This window comes from Diospyros lotus, chromosome 7 (assembly GCF_014633365.1).
Source record: "Diospyros lotus cultivar Yz01 chromosome 7, ASM1463336v1, whole genome shotgun sequence".
In the NCBI taxonomy this organism is placed as follows: Eukaryota; Viridiplantae; Streptophyta; class Magnoliopsida; order Ericales; family Ebenaceae; genus Diospyros; species Diospyros lotus.
This window is the reverse complement of record NC_068344.1, coordinates 215,150-228,773: the sequence shown is the minus strand read 5'-3', so window position 1 is coordinate 228,773 and position 13,624 is coordinate 215,150. Positions and strand designations below refer to the sequence as shown.

The 13,624-nt window shown below is 37.1% G+C and overlaps 1 protein-coding gene across 2 annotated transcripts in view; it reads right to left on the bottom strand.

Moving 5' to 3' along the window:
• LOC127806229 (replication factor C subunit 3) overlaps positions 1–12,680 on the bottom strand; it is a 43,674-nt gene extending 30,994 nt beyond the window's left edge. Inside the window, exons 1-3 of one of the 2 annotated variants that reach the window (XM_052343381.1) lie at positions 12,453–12,680; positions 12,237–12,347; positions 12,065–12,097 (exon numbers count right to left, since the gene is read on the bottom strand). In XM_052343381.1, the coding sequence (XP_052199341.1) occupies positions 12,065–12,097; positions 12,237–12,347; positions 12,453–12,539 (231 nt within the window). In that variant the 5' untranslated portion in view covers positions 12,540–12,680. The remainder of the gene's footprint in view (positions 1–12,064; positions 12,098–12,236; positions 12,348–12,452) is intronic. The other variant, XM_052343380.1, reaches the window with a different exon arrangement.
• Positions 12,681–13,624: the final 944 nt, after the last annotated feature.

The following is a 13,624-nucleotide window of genomic DNA, read 5'->3' as shown; positions in this document are numbered from 1 at the left end:
TCGAGCAGCCTTTAAGTTTGAAACAAACATTAGAGAAAAGACAGCGGCAAAGCCTAACAACTGGTTTTTTGGGAAGCTAGGAGTAAGTCTAGCAGTGGAAAGGCCAATCCGGGTGAAGTACACTGTGTTGTGATGCTTTGTAAAAGGTTGGAACCTTTTGGGATTAAGGAATAACACCAAGTATGGATTTGGTTTATGGTGGACTGTGCCTAGATGAATAGTTATGAATTTAGGGCATATATGTTGCATTTGTATGCAGCAGGAACCCTAAAGAAAAGTCTGGGTAGGAGGAGTTGAAATAGCCAATGGGCAGTCCACTTGGCTTAGATTCAGTCCCACCATGGAGAGACCAATCATATTGATGTTAAGAATATATTCATTAGGAAAGCCCCTTGAGGAGGATAAATCCTAATTAGAGTTGCATGTGTAGGATGTGCAGTTGGAAATATTGTCCAAAGGTGATCCATTTGTGAAATATACAACATTGTTTTTTATGTTCTTAATGTTTGTTGATTGATTTGATGGTCAGGTTATCATGCGGGAAACCAAAGGAAGAGCAAGCCAAAGGTTTTGATGGACGAAGATGGAAGGTATCACACTCAAGACAATGGTGGAGATTTGTTAAAAATTATCTAGAGTTAGTGATAGGTTAATATACAGATTCATATGCGCTTATGGAATTAGTTGATAGGTGGGTGGTTCTCTTGTAATATTAGTTATTAGTGGAGAGCAAAACCAAAAATATCATAACCAGCCCTAGGAAATATCACCCTATTTTCTATAAATAGGGGGGGGGGGGGGCTGAGGGACTAATACCGCATGTTCTCTCCTGATTTCGCAAGAGCCTAGAGAGTGAAAAAGTTGTAGTCTTGTACACTTTTAGGAAGACTTGTATCGTGAGAGAGTGAAGATGGAAGTCTTGTACTATTTTCATCAATGAAGATGGCTGCTCGGTGGCGGTTTCAAGGTTGGATGTAGTGACAATTCAATTGGCATGAACCAAGATAAAATTATGTCTTCTTATGTGGTTTGCGTGTTTCATTTCCTGTTATGTTCTTTGATTAATTTCTGTTCTTTATTATCTGTTTGCTTTGTGGTTTATTGACTGGTGTGTTGAGAGTGATTGAGAGTGTGATCAGGAGGTGTTTGATTGGTTTATTGAGAGGAACAAAGGCTGCCAGTGCTCCCAATTATAACATTAGATGAAGAGAAAAATAGGTAGAGGTGATGTGCTTTGTTGGTGAAGGAAATGAAGATGTGATTGTGAGTTAGTAATGAGAAAGAGAAACATGGTGGTGTGTTGGTGAAAAGAATCCAGACGTAGAGGGAGAGGACAGGTGGAGGTGAAAACAACAAGTCTAGTGGTAAGTTGGGAAACTATGGTGGTGGATCTAAGAAGAAAGATAAAGGTGATTGAAAAATTTACCATTTTACACATCAGGCAAGGGTTAACAGGCCCTCTCTGTTGGGTCCAAGGTTATTCAGACCTTTCATCCTTGAAGACTATGTCCCTTTTGATCGATCAAGCAAATAATCAAGGTTACATGGTCACTTAGAATCCTCAATAATGGACTCTGGCTTTTACAAGAAGGCTGTTAAGGCCACCCCTCCATCACTTACATATTAGCAAGCAGCCTGCTAATAAGGTCAAGCAACATTCAACATCTTGTTACTTTCCTTAAATTCTCTCTTAGGCCCCTGACACCCATTTTAGGGGACGATCATTCAACACAACATATTCATTATTTAACACAAATAAGCAATATAACACTAAGTAAAATTATACACTAAATTTACATAAAATTATACTCTAAATAAGTCACTAATATTCAATTAAATAGTATGATGAGGTAGTTGTTGTAGATTCAAGCCTTAGAATTAAGAGATCGTGGATTGACCAACATGCCAACTAATTAGGAGTGACAATTATTTTGAAGAAATGCAAATTTTGTATCATGCTCGTGCAAGCTACATAAGCAGCCCAGCCCATGGATTCATTACATAATAGTTGCTTAATTGATCCTGAACACCGACTTTGATGACTGGTGGATGTACAAACAGAGACAAATAAAAGAGAATTGATTTTTAGGCATTGAAAGAGTAGAAAGAACAAATATAAAATACCCAGGAACAATAACTGGACAATGATAGATTGAATGATGACAGGTGGTTCTGATGTATGCAATGACGCTGAAAACTTGTACATCCAAAATTGTTAAATTGCTTTAAATTGAAGCCAGTTTATTATCTGATTAGAGTGGTTTACATTGGCTAAGATGGCATTTACAACCTGAAACATGGAGAATTGGAATTCAAAACAAATTGAACAGATCCTTAGGGACCATGTGAAAAAAAAGGACACTATCACCATTATTTGCCATATCAAACAAATATTTTATATGGCTAAGAAGTGTAGCAAGCATAGTTGTCAAAAGCGCACCTCAGGCACATGCCTAGGCTAAAGGCTCAGCTGAGGGTGTCTTGCTCTATGAGGCGTGCACCTAGGATCGAATGTGTGTGCCTCACCCTGAGGAGTAAGGCACACACCTTTTGTGCCTATGTCCTTTTTTTTGTCAGTTTATTTTTTGATGAACTTGTTAAAATCTAACCAATAATAACTAGGAAAAAAATTAAAAGAAATTTGAGATAACAATAAAAACACCCTATTAACTATCTAATAAATGTGTGCCTCACATGCAAAAGGCTCATACCCATGCCTTGTGTCCAGGCTCCAAACACTCTTGTGTCTCAGAGCTCCTTGAGCCTTTGACAACTATGGTAAAGGCCTATCTACAAATCTATATGCCTCGTCAAACTACATACAAGTGCTTGTATAAACAAACATTTATATATATACATATAGAATGTTAGTGTTAGTACCCTTAATGCTGGATTTAGATGACATCTAGCAAATGTATTGTCACGTAGCTGATATGAGATAGGGGTATTTAGGACCATCCATATTTTGTAATTCACTAATGAGTGAGCCTCGGCATATTAGGAATCTGAGTGACCTTCTAGAATGGCCGCTAACAACCTATATATACGGATTGTACTGAAGCCGTTGGGCATTATTATTACAAAGAATCTCAATTGTTTTCTCTCTCCTTTCTGTTATTCTTCCTTTCTATTCTCTCTCTCTCTCTCTCTACTCTCTTCTGTTCAGGCCGGAATTTCCTTGAATTCCGTCTCACCCCCTTGTCAGACCAATCGGTGCTGACATGTATTATGGGACTAATGATGTAAATCTTGCAAATGTGATAAAATATGTTTTCATATTTTAAGGTGATATCTTGATTCATAACTCTCCAATTATTTGTCTAAATGACTCCCTAAATTTCCTAATAAGAAGGTCTTATTCTTAAGTGTTAAGAATATGTGACAAAGACCTTTGAATTAAGGATTTCTTGAAGTGATTCATAGTCCTTAAATTTATCAGAAGGGGACTATGATTAATCAATTATGGACAGGCACATAGACTAATGATTAGTATGAGATACTAATGATTAAATGATGGTGAGTCACATGCCATAATTTATGAAATTGATATAGTAGACATGTGGGTGGATGTTAGTTGAACATTTGTGAAATGTGACGCAAGTGACAGATCACATGTCTGAGAAGATCTATGATCTGTCACTGATTTTGATTGTATTACTGGTCCTTAGACTGGAGGCAATACAGTTGTTTTGTATATTAGTGCCAGAGATTTGTCGTTGCTAAGAACCACCCAATTACCGAGATGGGAGATGCACTGTTTGGTCTCTGTGCAGTGACGTATGGAGGCATGTGATTGTTAATGAGATCCATTGACCTCCAGCGTGAGGTGAACATCCTATGCAATTAGTGGTGATTGTGATTGTATAAACCCCTAGCTAGGGTGCACTTGATTGGAAAAGTGTTTCCAATGTGTGAAGGAGTTCCGATGTGTCATCTCAATCACATCACACTAGATCTTGGCATAGCTATCGAGTTAGTGAGTTTGATCAGTCCATAACTCTCACTTGATTGGAAAGTTAGTCGATTGAGGGATTATAATACATGGTAATCGAAAGCCCTAACAGGTTCTCTTGAAGTATGACTTCATTACTGGTAAGATCGCCCTAATATAATGCTAGTTGTCACTTAGAGTCTTCCGGGGTATATCGAGGAGATGAAGAGATCCTCGTTGTAGATCAAAGTGTTTGGTCGGCGTCAAAGGATTTGACGTGTTCCGATTGCTTCTTTGTGGTAAACCTAGAAGGTCACACGTATATTCGAGTGTAATGGTTAACTAGTGATATAAAATTGTAATTAATGTTGTTCATCATTAAGAGTTAATGATGACACCGTTAAAAGTTAACAAATCGTGTTTAAATTAATCGAAGCAATTGTCAAGAGTTGACAAGCATGCCATTAAGAGTTAACGGGGGCCTTGGTTTCATTATAAGATAATGAACGGGCTATTAAGAGTTAATGGCAAGTCTAGATGCAATTTGCGAAAAATTGGAACAAAGGGACAAAGCTGGTCAACCAACCTTGGCCGAACCAATCAACAGGTTGGGAACCAATTGATCGGACCTTGCTGATTGGTGCAAACCAATCGATTGCTTCCTTGAAACCGGTCAACAGTTTCTTACAGCAAGGGTCAAGTTTGGCACAATCTCTTGTCGTTTTTTGTAATGGCTTTAGTCGTGAGCTAGAGGAAGGACAGCGTGTGTCCAACACGCCTTTCCCTCTCTCAGATTGGCTAAAATCCACTAGCTGTGATATCAAGATAAAAGCACAAATTCAATATGAAAAATTAATGGAGCATACATTGATAGAAGAATGTACCCAATTGGATCTGTTACTCACGATTTTGTCTTTGTATATCAATGAACATTATCACATGAAAAAGATATTATTACACTGAGATCATTCTCTCAAACAGATTGGCAAGGTTGCAACAAAAATCAAATGTGTGATCATTCAATTAATGTTGAGTAGTCAATATTGTTGGTGCTTCATGTTCTCCAACATGGCAAGAGATATACTTTAGGATGTAATGAATAATTGAGAATTCATTTGTTTAACACCTAGTCAATTTTTAGTTGAAAAAAGATTGAGAACAAGAGGCAAATGAGAGAATAAATGCTTAGGAAAGTCAGTTTGTGGAGCACCTCATATTGATTTGCTGACACAATTGACATATTTACATCTTCTCGCTTTACTTATTTCATTATGTTGGACAAGATCAAGAAGATTCGAAAGTCAAAATAGGAGATTGATAAGATAAGTCATTATCCTTGTAGAGTAGTAGTTGTAAATTTCTATTTCAAGTTTGTATTTTAAGTTTGGTTTGTTCCTAGTTTTTAGGAGAGAAAGAATCCTAAATCTTCTCCTAAAATGTAGGAGATAAGATAAGGGACCCTTGTCTACATATTTTTCCCTATTCCTCGAGAATTAATTAATTAAGCATTCTATTTTTGCTTGTTCCATGGTATTAGAGCTAAGGCTCGACAAATAGCATTAAAGCTCTTCGTTGTTCTTTTTCTCTTTCTCAAAGATCATGGCCGATATTCACCAGAATCCTACCCTAACCCAAGCCTCCGCTACAAGCTCCCCTTACCCTCTTCCTCCTTCTGTTTCAACCCCTTCTTCTCAAAATCTACCAACTAACTCTATCGACAACCATCCCATACAAATTACTCACCACAAGTTAAATGGTAGTAATTTTAGGGAATAGTTTCAATCTGTTTTATTGGTGATCAAAGGGAAAGAAAAATCCAGCTATCTAATGGGGGATATTCCTACTCCTCCGATCGACTTTGCCACCTATGGCACTTGGGAAGTGAAAAATTCAACCATAATGGCATGGTTGATCAACTCGATTGAGCCAAGACTAGGGCGGACTTACCTATTTCACAAAACCGCCAAGGAGATTTGGGATTCTGTCCAGGAGATGTATTCCGACTTGGAAAACTCCTCTCAAAGCTTTGAAATACGATCAGCCATTAGGACAACACGACAAGGTAACATGAGTGTTACATATTACTTTAATATATTGGCTGAGTTATAGCATGAAATGGATTTATTCCATACTATTGCTGACTACAAGAGGTATTACAAGATGATTGAAAAAAATAGGATATTTGATTTCCTTCATGTACTTAATACTGATTTAGGTGAAGTAAGAGACAGGATTTTAGGAACAAAACCCCTACTATCTCTCAGGGAGGTCTTTGTCAAGGTGAAAAGAGAAGAAAGTCGACGAAAGGTAATGCTTCATCAACTCAATGATCTAAGTATAAACCAACAAAATTCTGCTCTTGCAACTGTTATGTAATGAAACCCTAGGTAAAGAAACAAACAGGAAACGAAGAAGAATACCTCGAGCGAAATGTATTAAGAATCAAGAATGAAAAGATAAAGATTACATGAGCAATGAGCTGATATACATACTGCTCAAATCTAATAGAAAAGAACTGCCTCACAACTTAAGAACAAATGCAAGACTATCAACTACCAACTAACAATAACAACTAAACATATGTAATACAGCAATACAACAACCATAACAATCATAACAAGACATTAGGTGCTTCCACATGTTAAACCAAGGGAAAATTTCTCAAAAGGAGTTGGAAGGGAAAAACTGTGGTGTGCCCATTGTAAAAGGTCGTATCATACAAAGGATACATGTTGGAAGATCTATGGTAAACCGGCAAACTAGAAGCCTAAAAACAAGAGAGAAAATACCTGATCAACCTATATTATCGAGGCACCTAGTGAGGGCAGAAGTAGGATAGATTTAAATCTATCAGAAAAACAAATTCAAGCCCTTTATCGATTGCTAAATTAAGGTACCAGCCCCTCTACACATCAGCCTACTGCATCTATGGCTCTGCAAAGTAATCCCTATGTTAGAGTTTTGCATAGAGTCAATTGTATCTAGAAGAGAGGATGCATACAGTCCCGTGAAAGAGGAGTTCGCCCGAGAGACTAAGTAGTGTAGGATGTTTTTCCTATGTATTATAAGGGGCATTTTAGACTTTTGTATAGGTTTAAAATAATCCCTCATTGTCGGTGCCCCAAACCTCTATAAACAGAGGTGGAAGGCACCAGTCTCGGGCATCCAAACATTCTGATTATTGGGAATCCCTTGAGCGCTTGAGTGCAGTGTAAAAGAGAGAGATTGTGAGAATTGTTCTTGGAGCGATCTTTTGTAATCTCTTGGGAAGTTTGTACTTGAGAGCGCTGGAAATAGGGATTGTTGGGATTGTGTACTACATCTGATTTAGCCAGTTTCTAAAGGATTGTTGTGTGCCTTGGGCGATTGGATGTAGGGCCAAAAATTGGCCTGAACCAGTATAATTCTTGGTCTTCTTGTGCGGTGTGTTTGTTCCTTTACAGTTTTATATTTTTTGTTGTTTCGTCTGTTTTATTTCTAGTTATATTTATGTCCAATTGCATTGCAATCGGGTGTGTTGAGGGTGTGAGAATTGGCAAGAACTAATCCTATTGTGCTCCTAATCTCTAACACCCTATCTCTCATTGACAACACATAGACTGCCGAAGGACGCTTGGATAATAGACATAGAGGCATCAGACCATATGTCTAGTTCTACTAAGGATATGACCGAATACACTCCCTGTAAAGATTCAATTGATATTTAAATGGATGATGGTACTATCTCTCCTATCGTGGGTCATGGGACTGTTTGTCTTTCAAATCTAAAGTTAGAATCAGTTTTATATGTACCTGGGTTGAGTTATAATCTCTTATCAGTGAGTAGGATTACCAAAGATATAAATTGTAGAGTGATATTTCTTCCCTCATGTTGTGTGTTTCAGGACCAAGCATCAGGGATGATGATTGGCAATGCTGAAGCAAGAGATGGACTCTACTAGTTGACGAAGAATACTTCAGCCTCATGTCATACGAATAAAACAATCCTAACTATTACCTCCAATGCCAAGATTATATTATGGCATAAACGGTTAAGACACCCTAGCTTTCCCTATCTTAGATTCTTGTATCCTTAATTTTTTATCAATAAAGACCAAATTCTTTCTTGTGAACAATGTACTCTTGCAAAACAATCAAGAGTCCATCACCCCATTCAATCTTATAAGCCTTCTAAATCATTTCATTTAATCCATAGTGACATTTGGGGCCTCTCTAAACATCCTAATCTTTCTGGTTCAAGATGGTTTATAACTTTTATTGATGACCATTCTAGGACATGCTGGGTGTATCTTATGAAAGATAAATCAAAAGCAAGTAGCATACTCAAAAGATTTCACAAGTATGTTTTGAATATGTTTCAAACCTCTATCCGAATCTTTCGAACCGACAATAGTCAAGAATATTTTTCTCATGACTTGAGCATGGTATTTTGCATCAAAGTTCTTGTCCCTACACACTACAACAAAATGATGTGGCTGAAAAAAAAAAATCGGCATCTCTTAGAAGTGGCAAGGGCTATGATGTTCACCACTCATGTGCCTCATTCATTTTGGGGGGAGGACGTTCTTACAGCCGGATATTTGATGAATCGTCTCCCTTCTAAAACCCTCAAATTCAAAACCCCTCTTGAAACTCTTTGTGAATTCTATCCTAATACACCCTTCTTTCCTTCCATTGAGCCTAAAATTTTTGGTTGTGTTGTGTATGTTCACAATCACAATGTGTCTCGAACCAAGTTAGATCCAAAAGCCCTAAAATGTGTTTTTATTGGCACATCTCCTTCACAAAAGGGCTACAAGTGTTATTGTCCCATCAATCGACGGTTTTATACCTTCACCGATGTCACTTTCTATGAGAATCTTGCCTATTATTCGCACACTAATTCTCAAACCAATCTTACCGATTCCCTTCTTGTTCCTTCATTTTTTCCTCCCCTCCTGCCAGCATCTTCTCAAGGGGGAGAATTAATATCCATCCCTAATAAGATGCTAGCAGCAACAAACCCTAAGCCTTCCAGTTTACTTTCAATTTCTTCAACTCCTATTCAGTCACCCATCTCTAAACCTATGCAGCCCTTATCTCCTCAATCTTAAACTCAACAACGTACCAGTCCTCCCTGGTTTGCATATTCCCGAAGACCTAAAGGTCCATTTGAAGTCCAGCAGGGTCAATCATCCTCCCTCGATGATGGTCTATCAAAAGGCAATAAAGTAGGTGCTGATTTAACAGAGGATGAGACTAAATTAATGGAAGAAACTGAGGATCAATCAACCCAGAACTAATAGTGGTGCTATTCAAGATGATGGGCTAGACTAGGCAGTACCTATAGCTCTCCAAAAGGGTGTAAGATCTTGTGTTAAACATTCTAAATATCCTCTGTCCAATTATTTAACTTATGCAAAAGTGTCTCCTCAACTTAGAGCATTTATTGCAAGGCTTGACAATGTTGAAATTCCTAAAATATTCAAGGAGCTATGGGAGATCCTAAGTGGAAAGCAACTGTGATGGAAGAAATGAAGGCCTTGGTTGGAAACCACACTTGGGATATAGTTGAATTACCCCTAGATAAGAGAACCGTGGGATGCAAATGGGTGTTTATCATCAAGCAAAATGCATATGGTAGTATTAAAAGGTATAAGGCAGGGTTAGTAGCACAAGGGTTTACTCAAACATATGGGATAGACTATGAAGAGACCTTTGCCCCTGTAGCTAAACTCAACTCTATTCGGGTAATAATCTCAATTGTTGTAAATTTGGATTGGCCTTTGTTTCAATTTGATATAAAAAAAACATTTCTTAATGGGGACTTAGATGAGGAGATTTATATGAAAATTCCACCAGGTTTTGAAGATGAAATGGGCTACGGAGGAAAGGTTTGTAAACTAAAGAAATCCCTATGGTTTGAAGCAATCACCTCGGACTTGGTTTAAGAAATTTAGCCTTAAACCAAGGACAACTTGACCATACTTTGTTTATCAAAACCACAGAAATTGGAAGAAAGTCTATACTAATTGTCTATGTTGATGATATCATTGTAACAGGTGATGATGAGCAGGGTATCAAGATACTAAAAGAGCAACTGAGAGCCGAGTTTGAGGTGAAGGACCTAGGACTCATGAGGTACTTCCTAGGAATGGAGGTGGCTAGAAGCAAGGAAGGCTTATTTATCTCTCACAGAAAATACATAGTGGATTTACTCAAAGACACAGGAATGCTAACATGCAGACCAGCTAGTACCCCATTAGACAAAGGCTGAAAATTTGAAGAGAAGGATAATGATATCCCAGTTGAAAAAAGAGATACCAAAAGCTAGTGGGCAGGTTGATCTATTTGTCTCTTACCAAGACCAACATAACCTATGCAGTAAGCAAGATTAGTCAATACATGCATGTTCCTACAAAGAAGTACATGAATGTTGTGTTTCATGTGCTTAGATACCTAAAAGGGACACTTGGGAAAGGGTTGATGTTTAAAAAAACCAAAGAACGAGGAATCAAAGGGTTTGTTGATGCAGATTGGGCAGACTCTATAGAGGATAGCAAGTCAGCAACTGGTTATTGCACTAAGGTATGGGAAAATGTTGTGACTTGGAGAAGTAAGAAGCAATTAGTGGTGGCTCGCAACAGTGTTGAGGTAGAATTTCGAGTAATAGCTCAAGGCATTTAAGAGGTAATTTGGTTAGAAATGTTAATGGAGGACCTAAGGATACCTTTGACTCAACCTACAAGGGTATACAATGATAGTAAGTCTGTTATTAGTATTGTGAGGAATCCTGTCCAACATGATCGTATGAAACATATAAGGATAGACAAGAATTTTACAAAGCGTGAAATTGAGGAAGGGGGAAATAATTATGTCCTATGTTCCAACCACTGATCAAATTGCAGATGTGTTCACAAAAGCTATGATGAAACCAGGGTTCGAATCTCTAACAGTCAAGCTAGGAATAACTTGCAACTATTCCTAAGCTTGAGGGGAAGTGTTGGGCGAGATCAAGAAGATTCGAAAGTCAAAATAGGAGATTGATAAGATAAGGATAAGTCATTATCCTTGTAGAGTAGTTGTTGTAAATTCGTATTTCAAATTTGTATTTTAAGTTTGGTTTGTTCCTAGTTTTCAAGAGATAAAGAATCCTAAATCTTCTCCTAAAATGTAGAAGATAAGATAAGGGACCTTTGTGTATATATTCTTCCCCTATTCCTCGAGAATTAATTAATTAAGCATTATGTTTTTTCTTGTTTTAGATTCAACTCGATTAAACTAAGCATGGTTGAGCAAAACTTGCAAGTTGGGGAAAGGAAAGGGTTCCATCTACCAACGATTACATAAGTGGACGACCATTTGGGCTTTGTTGTGAAGCATTTGTGTGTCCTTAACTGCGGGATCATAGTGGTGTCTTTTGAAGATCCATCCAAATAATGATGGAGTATGTGTCTCCTTCTCAAACTATCCTAGAGGCAATCCACACCTGTTTAAGTTGGTAATGCTGTAATACCTCGAGAGCCCAGAAAAGTTAGTATATATTGAGGATAGTGTAAGAAAGAAAAAACACCAGCTGGATACCTTTTAGGCTGAATGTTGGCAAAGAACTCCCAAGTTAAGCGTGCTTGACCTGAGGTAATTCAGAGATGGGTGACCCCCCTGGGAAGTTCGCGTAGGCCCATCAAGATAAGTTGTTCCGATCCTTCCTATCGCTCGAACGGGATGTTACAAGTGCTACGGCAAAACCGTTGAACATGTGTCATGATGGATGTCTTGTAAGTGCCCCTTTTGCAGGTTGATATGACCAGATTCATTTTATCACACATGAAAGATCGTGCCATTGCTCTAGTTCAAAATGTAAAGTACATGTACTAGGCAGCAGACATCAATAGGCATGTGACCAAAGCTTGTTTATTTATTTGTATGTTTGAGAATCTATACATCCAATTTATAGGTCTACTATACTCGCAGTCCCTATAATTTTCTTTAGGTTTCATTTTGGCCCTCCTAGCTTCAATTGCACAAAATTTCAGAACTTACAAATTTAGTTCAATTTGGTAGTTACCTATGTGATGCAGGCGCATCGCCTTGTTACCTTGTATAATGACTTGTACCAAAAAATAATGAGTAGGAACAATAAGAAAAACTCACGTCAACTTTCCAGGTCTTGTTCTCTACCTTCACCTGCACATAACCATTTGAAAATAAAATTCATAAAGACTTCTGACAGAAACAAAATCCATAAAAACAAAATAAATCGCACAAAATATCACAAGCTGATGATAACTGAAATAAGAAAAGAATGAGTGATGAAAGAGCTTACCTTCTCGGCACTGGGTCCGAACATCTGCCGGAGTAGGGCCATGATTAGGGTTTTCTTGCCGGAACCAGAAGGACCATAAAACAGCAAATGAGGGCAATCTTGCTCTGTTACCTACACAAGAACAATCCAATTAAACCAAAAACCCACTATAGTGTCTGAAAGTTTAACAAGACTTGACAGCTTGTGCGCATATTGCACAGCGGAAACCAAAGATACCAGTTTCCTGAGATTTTGGGCGACATCTTCGTGTACCATCGTCATTTTGTCTAGGGTTTTCGGCCGGTACTTGTCTACCCACAACATATCTTCAAGACTTCCGCAAAAAGACAGAGAGAGAGTGAGGGAAGACGGGGAAGTGAAAGATGGCAAAGTATTCTGGCGGGAAAGTATCGGCACAAGACAGAGATGATAATTGGACTCGAGGGCGGGTCTTGTATGCAGGAGGCATCAATGGAAAAGAAGGCAGTAAATGTGTGAAATTGCAGCTTGCTCCTCTTAATTATACAAATTTACTCTTCAGATACTAAATTGGGTAAAACACACTACTGAACCCTGAGGTAAAGTCTAATTCACGGACTAAGACTAACTTTCTAATTTCAATACGCACAAGTATTCTTCCAATTTTAAAATTAGTAAAAGTTTTGGTAAACAATTCTCTCCATTTATCTATCTCTTTCTTCTCTCATTATTTTTTTTATTGATGAATTATTTTTAAATTTTCTTTAATTAGAATGATGATATATCTCTATCATATTTCTTTTTATCTCTCTATCTATTGTTACTATCAACATATTGTAAGATTTATGATATTTGAAATTAAATAATTTTTGCAAGTCAACCAAAGTTTTGATTCTTTGATAATAAAGAACCAACAACCACCTGTGTTAAATTTTTATTTTTCAAATAACTTATAAACATCATTTCAAATCTAATTTTTTTTAATTTGTTAAAAGAACCCAACAAACCATTTGGATTCTATTTGATCCTACCCATTGACTACAATAGATTATTTGACAATTATCATCAATATTTTTTATTAATTTTAATTTTTTCAAATTTTCTAGTGAGAGATGAGACATAAAATAACAAAAATAAAAAAATATATAAAAATAATGTAAGAAAAAATAAATAATTTATTTCATATTTAATAATAATAAAAGTCTTTATAATTACTCGAACTAGAATGACGTCCCTATAAATATACCACTCCTTGGTATTAATTTATTTTACCAAACTTATATTTTATGTATCAAATAACATAAATCTTAATAAGATATTATTTTACCATCCAGAGATGATTTTCTTGAGATAACCACATTTATCCAATTTCTGATGTTTGCACCCTCGATTATGCTAAAAAAAGTAAATTACAAGTTGGACATTTAACC